At 41.9% G+C, this 16,650-nt stretch overlaps 1 protein-coding gene across 3 annotated transcripts in view; it reads left to right on the top strand.

Annotated features, from left to right (window-relative positions):
* The window catches only part of LOC134338771 (adhesion G protein-coupled receptor F4-like), a 140,910-nt gene that overhangs the window by 100,391 nt on the left and 23,869 nt on the right, over positions 1-16,650 (top strand). For all 3 annotated transcript variants that reach the window (XM_063034842.1, XM_063034826.1, XM_063034834.1), the window contains 3 exons: positions 491-621; positions 6,321-6,493; positions 12,464-12,634. In XM_063034842.1, coding sequence (XP_062890912.1) covers positions 491-621; positions 6,321-6,493; positions 12,464-12,634 — 475 coding nt within the window. The remainder of the gene's footprint in view (positions 1-490; positions 622-6,320; positions 6,494-12,463; positions 12,635-16,650) is intronic.

Below are 16,650 nucleotides of genomic sequence, written 5' to 3'. Positions count from 1 at the left end.
TCTCTGCACCAATTGTTCTGGGAAGGGAGAGCTCAGGTTGAATTGGATATTACAGTAGCCCAAGGCACATTGTAAGTGCACCTAAAGCCACAAGTTTATGCCTCAAAGTGAATGAAAAGGTCAAACAAACAGCTTTTGTATTTGCTTCAGTTCAAGTTACATTTTCCCTTCATTTAAATTCTCTCCTAAATACCAGAAATTAACAAGATTTAGCAATCACCATTGCTGGGATAAAGTTGATGGAAATGGTGTCAGATGACATATTCTCAGTACTGGGATGTACTACAAATCCCTGTCAATTTTGTCCGAAAGAGCCTTTGAATCACTAGGACAGGAAGTCTTTTGCGTCCCCAGTTTTACATTTTGAAGAGAGAAACTAGGATCTAATTTTGTCTTAGCTACTCCAAAAAGGCAGGAAATGTCATTTAATGCATTGGTAATGGGCTGTTCGTCTGTGCTAATGCTTTTTTTTTGGCTTTTATTAATTCAGAAATGGGAGCATCATTGTGCTTCATCAAGTATTCTCCAGCTCGCCTCTGACCGATGAGGAAGTTGCCTCCAGCAGGACAGCAGTGAACAATACCCTTTCTGGAGTAAACTACATATCAAAGTTTATACCAGGCAAGTAGGTTTTTGAACTATATGTTTTGACAGAGGGAATTTAACATTATAAATACAGTATGTATCGTATGACCCAATTGAACAGATGATAGCACAGTACGGGGACTGTTGCACAGAATTGTAGCCGTTTTATGTAGCACTGTACTGCTACCACGAAAAAAATCACAAACAAATTTCATGACATATGACAGTGATGAGAAAAAGAGCCCTGACCTGCGGCCAAACCGGACATCGGAAGTTTTGAAATGAGGGGACTTCAATCAGGTCCCCTGCCTGAATACAAAAGAGCAGCAGCAGGTCAGACAGTGAAAAAGAGCTTTGATCAGTGACCAATCAGCATTTGCGATTGATTTGCAAGAGCTAATTAAAGGAAAGGCAGGGGCAAGCGCAGAGGCTATTGTCACTGCGGCTGTCATCTGAGTGGACAGAGTCAGAGTGGTGACCGTGAGGCTTTAGCTCTTCAACGCTTGAACAAAGAGAGGCTTCAGTCAAAGAAAGCAAAGAAAAGAAAAGCTTGAGCTTAAGTTTTTCTTCCTTTTTTTGTATCTGCTCAGCTAAAGTAGTAGAGACGCCAGAAAAGTTAGCTAAATTCTCCTTTTGCAGAATGTATGAAGGCAGGGAGACCTCCAGTGTCCCTGACGACTACAACGGCAAGAAGTGCATCCAGCTGCAGCTTCTAACAATCTGTGTTAAGGAGCTGAAGCTGGAACTGGATGAACTCCAGATCATTCAGAAGGCTGAGTGGGTGATAGTTTGGAAATATAGAGAGGTAGTTACACAGGAAAATGGTTGACAGTGAGGAAGAGGAAAGGTGTTAAGAAGCTAGTGCACAGAGCCCCTGAGGCAATCCTCCTCAACAACAGATATATCACTTTGAATCCTGCTGGGGGTGAGGGGGGATTCCTAGCAGAGGAAATTAAGTCTGGCACTGAGTCTGCCTCTGTGACTCAGAAGGAAAGAGGAGAGAAGAGGCATACTGTAGTGATAGGGGATTTGTTACATAGGGGAATGGGCAGGAGGCTCTGTGAGTGAGAACAAGATTCCGGGATGGTATATTGCCTCCGAGGTGCCAGGGTATGGAATATCTCGGATTGAGTCCTCAGCATTCGTAAGTGGGAGGGTGAACAGCCAGAAGTCATGGTCCATGTAAAGGGAATTACAGAGGCATGAGAGCAGAGATGGCCAGAATTGACCGACAGGGATGACAGCAGAGCAGCAATGGCTGGAATTTCTGGAAGCAATTAGAATGCACAGGATTATATACACCCCTTAGAAGAAGGAGTATTCTAAAGGAAGATGACACAAACGTGGCTAACAAGAGAAGTCAAAACCAACATAAAAGCCAAAGAGAGAGATATATAGAGCAAAAATTAGTATTAAATTAAGTTCTTCTGTAGACTGTCTACTTCCTCAAAACTACCTGCCCCTCCACCTATCTTCATATCGCCTGCAAATTTTGTATCAAAGCCATCATCTAAATCATTGATATATAACGTAAAGAGAATTGGTCCCAATACTGGTCCTTATGGAACACCACTAATCACCGGGTGCCGGTCAGAAAAGTCTCCAGTTATTCCCACTCTTTGCCTCCTGTCAATCAGCAACTGCTTTATTTATACCACATTCTTTCCTGTAATACCATGGGCTTATAGTTTGTTAAGCAGCACATGTGTGGCACCTTGTCAAAGGCCTTCTGAAAATCCAAGTACACAACATCAACTGATTCTCCTTTGTCTATCCTGCTTGTTACTTAAGACCATAAGACCATAAGACAAAGGAGCAGTAGTCGGCCATTCGGCCCATCGAGTCTGCTCCGCCATTTTTTCATGAGCTGATCCATTTTCCCATTTAGTCCCACTCCCCCGCCTTCTCACCATAACCTTTGATGCCCTGGCTACTCAGATACCTATCAATCTCTGCCTTAAATACACCCAATGACTTGACCTCCACTGCTGCCCATGGCAACAAATTCCACAGATTCACCACCCTCTGGCATCTTCGCATCTCTGTTCTCAATGGGCGCCCTTCAATCCTTAAGTCATGCCCTCTCGTACTAGACTCCCCCACCACGGGAAACAACTTTGCCATATCCACTCTGTCCATGCCTTTCAACATTCGAAATGTTTATATGAGGTCCCCCTCATTCTTCTAAACTCCAAGGAGTACAGTCCAAGTGCGGTCAAACGTTCCTCATATGTTAATCCTCTTATTCCTGGAATCATTCTAGTGAATCTTCCCTGAACCCTTTCCAATGTCGGCACATCCTTTCTTAAATAAGGAGCCCAAAACTACACACAGTACTCCAAGTGAGGTCTTACCAGTGCCTTATAGACCCTCAACATCACATCCCTGCTCCTATACTGTTCCTCTAGAAATGAATGCCAACATTGCATTTGCCTTCTTCACCACTGACTTAACCTGGAGGTTACCCTAAAGATATTCTGCACGAGGACTCCCAAGTCCCGTCGCATCTCAGAACTTTGAATTCTCTCCCCACTTAAATAATAGCCTGCCCGTTTATTTCCTCTACCAAAGTGCATAACCATACACTTTCCAACATTGTATTTCATTTGCCACTTCTTTGCCCATTCTCCCAATCTATGAAAGTCTCCCTGCAGACTCTCCATTTCCTCAGCACTACCGGCCCCTCCACCTATCTTTGTATCATCAGCAAACTTAGCCACAAAACCATCTATTCCATAATCCAAATCGTTGATGTACAACGTAAAAAGAAGCAGCCCCAACATGGAAACCTGTGGAACACCACTGGTAACCGGCAGCCAACCAGAATGGAATCCCTTTATTCCCACTCTCTGTTTCCTGCCAATCAGCCAACGCTCTATCCACATATGTAACTTTCCCGTAATTCCATGGGCTCTTGTTTAGCAGCCGCATGTGTGGCACCTTGTCAGAGGCCTTCTGAAAATCCAAATACACAACATCCACTGCATCTCCCTCGTCTAGCCTAATTGTAATTTCCTCAAAAAATTGCAATAGGTTTGTCAGGCAGGATTTTCCTTTAAGGAATCCATGCTGAGTTCTGCCTATCTTGTCATATGCCTCCAGGTACTCTGTAACCGCATCCTTGACAATCGATTCCAACAACTTCGCAACCACCGATGTCAAGCTAACAGGTCTATAATTTACTTTTTGCCTCCTTGCCCCCTTCTTAAATAGTGGAGTGACATTTGCAATCTTCTAGTCCTCCGGAACCATGCCGGAATCTATCAACTTTTGAAAGATCATCGCTAATGCCTCCGCAATCTCCACAGCTGCTTCCTTCAGAACATGAAGGTGTATTCCATCTGGTCGGGGAGATTTATCTACCCTCAGACTATTCAGCTTCCTGAGTACTTTCTCTGTCGTAATTGTGACTGCGCACACTTCTCTTCCCTGACACCCTTGAGTGTCCGGTATACTGCTGATGTCTTCCTCAGTGAAGACTGATGCAAAATACTCATTCAGTTCCTCCATCATCTCCTTATCTCTCATTACAATTTCTCCACCATCATTTTCTATTGGTCCTGTATCTACTCTCACCTGTCTTTTACTCTTTATATACTTGAAAAAGCTTTTAGTATCCTCTTTGATATTATTTGCCAGCCTCCTTTCATAGTTCATCTTTTCCCTCTTAATGACCTTCTTAGTTTCCTTTTGTAAGCTTTTAAAAACTTCCCAATCCTCTGTCTTCCCACTAATTTTTGCTTCCTTGTATGCCCTCTCCTTTGCTTTAACTTTGGCTTTGACTTCTCTCGTCAACCACGGTTGCGTCCTTTTTCCACTCGAAATTTTTTTCTTTTTTGGAATATATCTGTCTTGCACCTTCCTCACTTCTCGCATAAACTTCAGCCACTGCTGCTCTGCTGTCCTTCCCGCCCATGTCCCTTTCCAGTCAACTTTAGCCAGTTCCTCTCTCATGCCACTGTAATTTCCTTTACTCCACTGAAATACCAACACATTGGATTTCGGCTTCTCTTTCTCAGATTTCACAGTGAACTCAATCATGTTATGATCACTGTCCCCTAAGGGTTCCTTCACCTCAATCTCTCCAATCACCTCCAGTTCATTACACAATACCCAATCCAGTACAGCCGATCCCCTAGTGGGCTCAACAACAAGCTGTTCTAAAAAGCCATCTCACAGACATTCTACAAATTCTCTCTCGAGATCCAGTGCCGACCTGATTTTTCCAATCCACTCGCATGTTAAAATCCCACACAATTATCATAACACTGCTCTTCTGACAAGCCTTTTCTATTTCATGTTGTAATTTGTAGTCCACATCACTGCAGCTGTTAGGAGGCCTGTATATAACTTCCATCAGGGTCCTTTTACCCCTGCGATTTCTTAGCTCAACCCATAAAGATTCTGCACCTTCCGATCCTATGTCACCTATTTCTAATGATTTAATATCATTCCTTACCAATAAAGCCACACCACCCCCTCTGGCTACCTGCCTATCCTTCCGATACACCGTGTATCCTTGGCTGTTCAGCTGCCAGAGACATGCATCCTTTAGCCACGTCTCAGTGATGGCCACAATATCATACCTGCCGATCTGTAGCTGTACGACAAGATCATCCACCTTATTCCTTATGCTGCGTGCATTTAAATATAACACCTTAAGACCAGTATTTGGTACTTTTTGCTTTAATTGCACTGCAACTCATCCCAAAGGCTGCAAATTTTCCTCATCACCTGCCTATCCTTCCTGACATCTTTACTGCTCACTATCTTAGATTTATTTCTGTTTCCCCCCTCCTCCGCTCTATCATTCCGGTTCCCATCCCCCTGTCAAATTACTTTAAACCCTTCCTAACAGTTCTTCAAAGAATTCTAACAGATTTGTCAGGCAAGCTTTTCCCTTGAGGAAACCATGCTGACTGGCCTATTTTATGATGTGCTTCCAAGTACTCTGAGACCTGATCCTTAATAATCAACTCCAACATCTTCCCAACCATTGAGACAAGATTAACTGGCCTATAATTCCTTTCTTCTGCCTCTTTCTCTTCTTGAAGAGTTGAGTGACACTTGCAATTTTCAAGGCTTCCGGAATCACTCCTGAATCTCATGATTCTTGAAAGATCATTACTAATGCCCCCACGATCTCTTCAGCTACCTCATTCAGAACTCTGGGGTGTGTATCATCTGTCCAGGTGACTTATCTACCTTCAGACTTTTCAGTTTCCCAAGAACCTTTTCTCTAGTTATGGCAACTTCACACACTTTATGTCACCTGACACCTGGAACTTCCACTATATTGCTAGTGGGTTCCACAGTGAAGACTGATGCAAAATACTTAATCAGTTCATTTGCCACACCGGCTGATAGAAACTTCTGCTAGCATGAGCTAATACAGACAACTTAGTACAAGTATTCCTCTTAAGTACCTGTCTGCAGGTACTTAGGTTAAAGATCAAAGGAGGATTTTAGTTTCAGGTCCGCGTGGCATAAGGCTGCGGTATTAGCCCCTGTCATTGTCGTCTGTGGAACATCAATTCTAGTTTAACACAAACAAGCCAATGTGGAAAGTACTGGGCAGATGAATAATAAAGAAATAGGAGCAAGATTAGGTCAACTCTGTCAAAGCCCTCCCTGCCAAGCCAGAACTTATCAAATATGCTCATGGAGCATGACATAAACTTGAGGAAACTAGATTATTTATCTTTTGGAAAGCTATATAATTTTTCTTTCAACAGATGATGAAATTCCATGCACCGACAGCGTATTTGGAACGACAAAATTTAATTTCACTGCAAAAATCCCCTGTATGGAAATGGAAGGTGATAGGAGAAGAAGATGTGGAAAGAATGGGAAATATAATGATGAACATAATTTCTGTGTATTACCTGCAATTCGTGATCTTCTTCAGGTAGGTACTGCAGTGAATGTATTCAAATATAAGATTTAACCAAAATTCAAAGTTCAAGGTAATTTTTAAAAATCAAAATAGACATAAGTCATTATATTCAACACTGAGATTCATTTCCTTGTGGGCATACACAATAAATCCAATAACCATTACCATAACGGAATCAATGAAAGATTGCACCAGCTGGGCATACAACCAGTGTGCAAAAGACAACAAACTGTGCAAATACAAAAAGAAAGAAGAAATAATAATAATTAGCTAGAAAGAAAACAACAATAGACAACAATGATGCTATGCAAGAAGGTAATAGAGATGCAACCCATTGAAGGACTGATGAAGATACAATTACTTCAACTGCTCCACAACTTGATGATAGCAGCAACAACAAACATAGATGTTGAACCTCCACAGAATGCTGATGACGAAGCTGAGATTACAGACAAAATTATCCTAATTTTAACACCACACTAACAGAATATATGGGCGTTAACCTAATAAAAAGACCTTACATTCCAAAACAAAATATGACATCAAAATTTGCAAAAATTGTTAATACTCTCAACAATATTATAATACCACAATATTTAGGAAAACTTGAAACATTTGAAGAACTATACACAATAATATACTGTGCAGCACTAACAGCAATGTAGTATAATGACTCCAAGCTAGAGGCACTCGTTAATAGAAACACCAAAATGGGAGAAAAGATTAAGAAACAAAATTGAAATCTTCAGAGCAGAAATAGCCCACCTAATGGAGTATAAAATGGATAACCTGAGCAAGAAAGTTAAGAGAAAAGCTAAGAAGATACTAAAGAAATATAAAGTCCATACAAGATATGATAAACTTAACAAAAATATTTAAGAATTTAAAGTTATGCTGAAACAAAGCAAAACTCAGTACATGAAATGTGCCAGTTGAAGAAAACAGAATTATCAGTACAGAACCAATGAAAAGAGATTTTACAGGACATTGAAACTAAATTTGATGTGCCAAAATGCTACCAAGCCTAGCCACAGAATTACCAACAGACACAGAGATAATGAACTTTTGGTCTAATGTCTGGTCAAACAGGGTGATGCACAATGATGAAGCAAGCAAGATCAGGGAGGAAAAAGAGCGCACTCATACAAATGAAGAAATGCAACACCTGAAATTACAATGGATATGCTAAAAGCAGTTATAAAAATACCTCCAACTGGAAAAATACCAGCAGTGATAATATTTGTAATTATTGGTATAACAATGTACTTGCCTTCATCTGTACTTATTAATACATATCAAAAATTTTCTTAAAAATTCTGAAAACCTACCCAAATTTTTGTCAGAAGGTAAAACATATCACTTATCTAAAGCAGAAATCACAAATGGTCCATCAAAATATTGTCCTATTATTTATTTATAAACTATATATAAAATTGTGGCATCATGCATCTCGCAATGAATCATCACTCACTTAGATAATCACAATATACTTACATAAGAGCAGAAAGGATGTCGTAAGGGTATGAAAGTATGTAAAGCATTTTCCAGGGCGACTCTCGAAACCCTCTATGGTTCTGTCTACCTTTAAACCCACTTTCTAATTTACTGAATTGAATGAAAATTGGGAATCAAATCTGAAACAACCAACTGAATTAGACCTTGACACACCTCCTTTATATGGACACTTCTTCATCAGTAAAGCTAAAGCAATTAATTTGAACAGTAGAACTATTTTCTAAAGATATAAACATTAATTTCAGACTAGGTAAGTGCAGAACATCAAACAGAAAGGAAGTTGCAATAGAGCTGATGGAATACAAAACAGAGCAGCAAGATACAATACAATTCATGGATGAATATAAAACATACAAGTATCTGGGATATCAACAAGCAAAAAAAATATAGACCATAGTGCGATGTAAGAAAAACTTCCAACAGAATTTACTTCAAGGCTTAAGAAAATCTCCCAAACAGAGCTCAATAGTAAAAATATAATAAAAAATATCCATATTAAAGTTTTCTTGGTCTAAAACTGATCTGGAAAATTTACAAAGAAAAGTAAGAAGAGAAATGACAAATTTTAGAAAACACAATGCGCATTCGAACGTGTTTAGAATTCTATCCTTCTAGAATAGAAGGAAAAGGAATAACAGATATCATAAATTTACACAACAGTTGTAAACAACTTGTAAGGATACATTTTCATCAATGAATACAGGATTCAGCACTCCACACGTGCAATTCTGATCAGAAGTACACACCGTTAAACTTCAATGAAAGCACAACCAAGAAAAATGAAGAAATTATCAATATAGAAGAAAAAGTTAAGCAATAGAAGAGCATGACCATGATCTCAGCAGATAAGATCTCGACAAGAAAGTGTCAAATGCATGCCGCAGAGTTGGAGACCAGAAACAGAAGGGTTCCTTGTGGCAATACAGGACCAGGTGGTTAAAACAAAAAAATCGAAAATACATAATAAAAGACCAACACATTCAAGACCATAAATGTAGAAAATGCTAAAAGAAACAGGAAACAATTCACAAACACGAGGAAATCTGCAGATGCTGAAATTTCAAGCAACACATATAAAAGTTGCTGGTGAACGCAGCAGGCCAGGCAGCATCTCTAGGAAGAGGTACAGTCGACGTTTCGGGCCGAGACCCTTCGTCAGGACTAACTGAAAGAAGAGCTAGTGAGAGATTTGAAAGTGGGAGGGGGAGGAGGAGATCCGAAATGATAGGAGAAGACAGGTGGGGGAGGGATGGAGCCAAGAGCTGGACAGTTGATTGGCAAAAGGGATATGAGAGGATCATGGGACAGGAGGCCTAGGCCTAGGGAGAAAGAAAAGGGGGAGGGAGGAAGCCCAGAGGAGGGGTAAGGGGTATAGTGAGAGGGACAGAGGGAGAAAAAGGAGAAAGAGAGAAAAAGAATGTGCGTATATAAATAAATAAATAACAGATGGGGTATGAGGGGGAGGTGGGGCATTTGCGGAAGTTTGAGAAGTCACTGTTCATGCCATCAGGTTGGAGGCTACCCAGACGGAATATAAGGTGTTGTTCCTCCAACCCGAGTGTGGCTTCATCTTTACAGTAGAGGCCGTGGATAGACATATCAGAATGGGAATGGGACATGGAATTAAAATGTGTGGCCACTGGGAGATCCTGCTTTCTTTGGCGGACAGAGCGTAGGTGCTCAGTGAAACGGTCTCCCAGTCTGCGTCGGGTCTCGCCAATATATAGAAGGCCGCATCGGGAGCACTGGATGCAGTATATCACCCCAGCCGACTCATAGTTGAAGTGTCGTCTCACCTGAAAGGATGGTCTGGGGCCCTGAATGGTAGTGAGGGAGAAAGTGTAAGGGCATGTGTAGCACTTGTCCCGCTTACAAGGATAAGTGCCGGGAGGGAGATCGGTGGGGAGGGATGGGGGGTACGAATGGACAAGGGAGTCGCATAGGGAGCAATCCCTGTGGAAAGCAGAGGGAGGGGAGGGAAAGATGTGCTTAGTGGTGGGATCCCGTTGGAGGTGGCAGAAGTTACGGAGAAGTTACGAAAACAACTCAATACATTACAGGATCCTGCATAAGGTCAACTCAGTCTGACAACTTACCAAGGCACAATCAAGTGGTAAACGTCATTCACCAATGTATTTTAAATCAAAATAATCTTATAAAATAAACTATACCTTACTATAAATACAAGACTGATCAAGTTTTAGATTCAGAGTCCTACAAATTATATTATTCACCAATGTGTTAGTACAGTTCAGAAAATCCATAATAACCATCTGGATATAATAATAGATGATAAACAAGAAAGAACAATTTACTTAATAGAGCCACAAACATGAGAAAACATGCAGGTGCTAGAAATACAAAGCAACACACTCAATATGTTGGAGGATCTCAGCAAGCCAGGCAGCATCTATGGAGAAGAATAAACAGTTGACGTTTCGGGCCGAGACCCTTCATCCAGATTACATTGTTCCAATAGTAATATCTACAACTGATATCATCCCAAAGTCACCACACAATAGAATTAAGCAATTAGGCCTACACAGCAAGATTTATGTAAATCTTTAGAAGCCACAATACGAAACAACACGATAATAGTCCGAAAGTTCTTTGCAAATGAGAAATGAATGTGCTTGGCTATGTCTGTACCTCGAGGTTTTACCAGTTGAGCTGAGAAAAAATAAAAATACTCCAATAGTAATAATAAATAAGCAACAAATATTGAAAACTTGAATGAAAGTGTCCTTGAAAGTGGGTCCATATGTTGTGGGAACAGTTTAGTGATGGGGCCAGAGAAGGGCAATGAAGTTATCTCCTCTGCTTCAAGAGCCTGATGGTTTAGGGGTAATAACTGTTCCTGAACCTGGTGGTGTGAGTGAGTTCTGAGGCTCCTGCATGTTCTTCCTGATGGCAGCAGTGAGAAAAGTGCATGACTTGGGTGGTGGGGGTCCCAATGTGATATAATGTAAGGACTTAACCAAACTCCCTGCAGTATTTTAACACATCTGAGAGCTGGTTTAAAGTTGTTGTGCTATTGATCGCTTGAAACATAGAAACATAGAAAACCTACAGCACAATACAGGCCCTTCGGCCCACAAAGTTGTGCCGAACATGGCCCTACCTTAGAAGTTACTATTTAAAGTGGTCCATGGGGCCCATATGACTAAAGATAAGTTGTCTCATTTTTATTTAGATATATCTCCATATTGTGATAAATGTAATAATGGAGAAGCTTCACTAATTCATATTTTTTGGACATGTCTGAGTCTTGGAAAATATTAGAAAGAAGTATTTCAAACCTTTTCAATACTTTTTAAAGTAAATTTCAAGCCTAATCCTTTGACTGCTTTATTTGGTATTGTTGGAGGAAAGGATATTATTTTGGAGCCATCTGATTTGCACATTTTGGCTTTTATGTCTCTTATGGCCAGAAGGACGCTTTTGCTTAAATGGAAAGATGTGGCTCCTCCTATTCACGCCCAATGGTTACGTGATGTGATGTCATGTTTAAATTTAGAGAAGATTCGATGTTCAATTTATGAATCTAATTAAGACTTTCAAATATTGTGGGGACCTTCTTTGAATTATTTTCAAAACCTTTGATTTGCTGTTAAAGCGCAGATGATTATTAACAATCTTTTTTCTTTTTTTTCTTCGGTCTTGGTAGTGGGTTAGATTTTTTTATATATCATAAACTCTATGTACCTATCCAAAAATCTCTTAGAAGACCTGATCGTATCTGCCTCCACCACTGTTGCTGGCAGTCCATTCCATGCACTCAACACTCTGCGTAAAAAACCTACACCTGACATCTGCTCTGTACCTGCTCCCCAGCACCTTAAACCTGTGTCCTCTTGTGGCAACCATTTCAGCCCTGGGAAAAAGCCTCTGACTATCCACACGATCAATGCCTCTCATCATCTTATACACCTCTATTAGGTCTCCTTTCATCCTCCATCGTTCCAAAGAGAAATGGCCAAGTTCACTCAACCTGTTTTCATAAGGCATGCTCCCCAATCCAGGCAACATCCTTGCAGATCTCCTCTGCACCCTTTCTATGGTTTCCACATTCTTCCTGTAGTCAGGTGACCAGAACTGAGCACAGTACTCCAAGTGGGGTCTGACCAGGGTCCTATATAGCTGCAACATTACCTCTCATCTCCTAAATTCAATTCCACGATTGATGAAGGCCAATACACCGCGTGCCGCCTTAACCACAGAGTTTGCTTTTGGAAAGATTTGAAGAGATGATTACAATAATAGAGATTACACCATGACCAGTTATATACTCAAATAGTCATCCTTCAACACTGTATCCAAAGGAGTATAGTTTGGGTGTCTGCAGTTTGTGCTCAGAAGCTCTCAGACCAGTTACCTGGATTGAATATTCACAGGGATTCTGCTAGTTGGGATGTGCTCTTATTGTAAGTCGATGTCCTTAAAAGCATTTCTACTTTCATTTTGTAGGTGACAAATTCTACTGCTGAAGTGGCAAAGAATTTTTCCAATCTTCTTCATGAGTTATCTACGGTCTCAATAAAGCAAAACATCACCAATCCTGGAAATGTAGAAGCTGTTGTAACCATCCTGACGACATTTTCAGAAGTAAACAATACTGTTACTGAAATAGATATGGAGGTAAGAACAAGCATCTACCAGGAAAAGTCCAGGGCATTTTCTGCAATATGTCTTTTACATTTGAAGTGGTTCAGCAAGGTGAACAGGATATAAGCAGTTTGTGGAATTATACTTAAGGCAGCACAATATTAAGCCCTTAAGCTCATGGGATCACTTGTAAATCATTGTGAAACAGAAGAAAGCTGTGTTTGAAATGATCTATGGTGTTTTACAGCTAAAAATCATGCATATATATGAGCCACGTGTATTTCCCAATAGCTCACCCCATTCTCTACAGTAGTCACAGAAGGTATCAACATTTAATGCCACATGAAGAAGCAACACAACTTCAGCAACCTTGGAGGAAATAGAGGCTTCAGCAATGAGGGAGGCAGCCTGTAGATTTAACGAACAAGATCCGGACTTTCTCATTAGTTCGATAGATATAAAGAGGGAGCTCCTGTGTAGAGTGAGCCCAGAGCTCTACCAAAGACACCACATGAAGATCCTGGTGTTGATGCGTGGCTGTTTCCTCCATTGTGTGAATCCCCACTCCCAACCTCAAGAAATGTCAAAGTGAGCTGCTCAGTTATATTGACAGACTTCAGCAATGGGATCAGAGATTCTTTCATTACTATGTTCTGATTGTTGCAGGTAGACCTGCAAACAATGATATGAGGGATGTGTCATCAGGTGTCATGGTCCGGTCCGTGAAGTCCGTGTTCCGGTTCACGGTCTGGTCTATGGTTCCTTGTTGCAGGGTTTCTGGTTTTCCCCAATTTCTGTTGTGGGCACATGATTCTCGTTTTGGGGCTGAGACATAAATACCTCTGCAAACCAGGGATTCGCTGCTGGACTGTCTGCTCCCCTCCTTTTCTTTCCCCCCTTGCCCGACTCTCTGCCTGCTCACCTAGCCTGGATACCCCGCCTGTATCGTTGAAGTTTTACCGCCGGAGCAAGACCAGAGCCTGGTTAGGTCTAGATAAGGAACTGTCTTTCATTGTGTGGAATTGTCTCTCTGTGTCCACGCCTTCGCTAGGTAGGTCCGGCTGTTTGCCACTACCTAGTGTTGGGAACTATCTCTGTGTCCTTGCCTTTGCTAGGTGGGTCCAGCTGTTTGCCGCCACCTTGTTTTGGGAATCTGTTTCTTCATGTTCAGTGTTCTGTGTATGAGTCCCGGCCCTACGTCCTGTTCCCAAGGAGGGATCCTGGCTCTGTGTTATGTGTGTGTGTGTCCCGGCCCTACATCCTGTTCCTAAGGTGGGGTCCTGGCTCTGTGTTCCATGCTCCCATCTCTTCTAGTCCAAGGCTCCATGCTCCTGAAGGCCGTTGTCCAGTCCGTGCCTAGTCCAGTCCTATCTGAGTCCTGTCCATGTGCTTTTACCCGTCCTTGTGTCTCGCTCTACCCAAGAGTTCCTCACCCAAGCCATGTCCAGTCCTGTAGCCTCGTCCTGTCCTCGCTTAGTTCTGGAGTCTGAGGCCAAGTTAAGTCCCAGGTTCTGGGTCCTTGCCCAGTCTTTGGCTCGGAGTCCATATCCAAACCTCTGCATTTCAAGATCAAAGACCCCAGCCTGCAGGCCTCAGGACCAAGTTCCCAGCCAGCAGGCCTCAGGACCAAGACCCTGACCCCAGCCTCAAGACCCGAAGCCTGTCTCCAAGCCTCAAGGCAAAGCCTGTCTCCAAGCCTCTAGCCTCAGGACCCCAGTCTCCCATCCTGCAGTCATGTCATGTCCATGCCTGGTTCTGGGGCCTGAGCCCGAGGCAAGATCCAGGTTCTGGGTCCTTGTCCAGTCTCTGGTTCGGGGTCCAAGCCCTAGTCTACGTTCTTGTCCCTGCTCCTTGTCTGTATCCTGTCACGTCCCTACTCTAGTCAAGTCCTCTTCCTTGTACTTCAGTGTCTGTGTCTCACATTTGGGTCCGTTCCCAGCACCCCTTTGTGACATCAGGGCTCCCTTGGGATAATAATTGATAAACATTGCAGGTGTTAGAGGCAGTGAATGGATTTGTGGACTATGATTATGTATTCTCCTTTGATAAGATATTTCTTGTCAATGAGCTCTTTATTACCTGTGCTCTCCTGGAACATCTCTCTTGTGGGCCTACACATCCTCCTGCTCCTCTGCCTATGCCTCATGCCCCTAAGGATTTTCTTCTGTGTTCTGAGCTTCCTCTGATGTTTATTACTGTCTTGCAATGTTTCGGTTGTGAAGGAAACTGGAACAGGAGCTGGCCACCAGGCTTTCAATTACCCTGATTATCCCTATTTATCAATTTCTGATTATCCACCATCCACAGGAGCGGAGAATTCCAGACTCACTACCCTCCAAGAGAAGGAATTTCTATGTTTCTAAGTTTTAAATGACTGGCCTTGTAACTATACAACAGACAATGATGTTATCTCTGCACCCACTGGATATCCCTGGACTAATGTCTGCATGGAGATCTCATTTTCATAGAACAACAAAGAACACAGTAGAAGTCCTTTGGCTCATGATGTTGTGCCAACCTTTCCACCTAATCCAAGATCAATTTAATCCTTTCCTCCCACATCCATGTGCCTATCAAAAAGTTACTTAATTGTCCCTAATGTATCTGCCTTAATCACTACACCCATTAGTACATTGCATGCACCCACCATTCCCCATGTGAAAATCCTAACTCTGATATTACCCCTATACTTTCCACCCAACACCTTAAAGTTATGACCCCTTATATGAACTCTGGGAAAAAGTCTCTGGCTGTCCACTCTATCATCTTTTCATCATCATATATACTGTAATTCTATCAGTTCACTTCACATCCTCCTTCTCTACAAAGAATGAAGACTCAGCTCACTCAGCCTACAATATCTTCATATGACATGCTCTCCAATCCAGGTAGCATCCTGGTAAACCTCCTCTGCACACTCTGTAAGGCTTCCACATCCTTTCTATAAAGAAGTGAGCAGAACTGAACACGATACTCCTTGTGTGGTCTAACCAGAATTTAATAGAGCTACAACATTATCTTGTGGTTCTTGAACTCTATCCCCCAATTAATGAAGGCCAGCACACCATACCCCTTCTTAACCACTTTCTCAATTAGGGTGGCAACTTTGAGGTTGCCTCAATTTTTTGTGGCCAAGTCCACGTTCTCTTGGTGAATAATGTAAAGAAAATTCCAGCACTGTTCCCTTAAGCAGCACTTTTGAAACACACTGTGCCACAGAGGATGACTTCATTGGCTCAGGTACTTTTAAACAGTAAGCAACATAGCAGACCAACAGAAAAGCACATAGGTATGCAAATACCAACATGAAGAGATAACTGACTATGCAGATAAATGGTAGAACAAGAATTTTCAGAAGGTCTTTGGGCATTTTCCACATTGGTTCTGATAATTCTTATTGCTGTGACATCCAGCTGCTGTGGCTGGATTGTGAAGTGGTGTGAGGAATTATGGAAGTGGAGGGTAGCCCTTGAACAACATCCTCCCCCCCCCACACACAAACACACACACAAATACACACACACACACACACACACTCTCCACAAGATAAATGTCTCTGGGCAGTGCTGGTCATAGAAAATAGCCAGCTTTTCCAACTTCCTGAGGCATGAAGAGATTATTGCACTGCCAGGGAACGTAGCATGTATCATCAGGACAATCAGATGATAATATACAACCACCTGCACTTTTGGAAGTGGAAAGCTTTGTAAGTTAGTAAATGATCTGGATTTTTATGCCCTGATTGGGACATGAGTGTATTCAGTGATGCCTGACTGATCTATGCAGGCCTCATCTCCTCTCTGTACCAGGTCCCAGTAAATTCTACTACATTTGCGAGAAACCAACAATATGTCACTGCACAAGCTGCAGATGCTGGAAATCTAGATCGACACATGGAAAATGACAGGGGAACTTAGCAAATGAGGCAGCAGCTATAGAGGGGAATAGACATTCGGTGTTTTAGACTGAGACCCTTCATCAGGCCCGAACCGTTGACAGTTCCCTTCTATAAATGCTGACTGACTTGCTGAGTTTTTCCAGCATATTGT

The sequence above is a fragment of the Mobula hypostoma genome, chromosome 2 (assembly GCF_963921235.1).
Source record: "Mobula hypostoma chromosome 2, sMobHyp1.1, whole genome shotgun sequence".
NCBI lineage: Eukaryota > Metazoa > Chordata > Chondrichthyes > Myliobatiformes > Myliobatidae > Mobula > Mobula hypostoma.
This window is presented reverse-complemented; position numbering and strand designations above follow the sequence as displayed.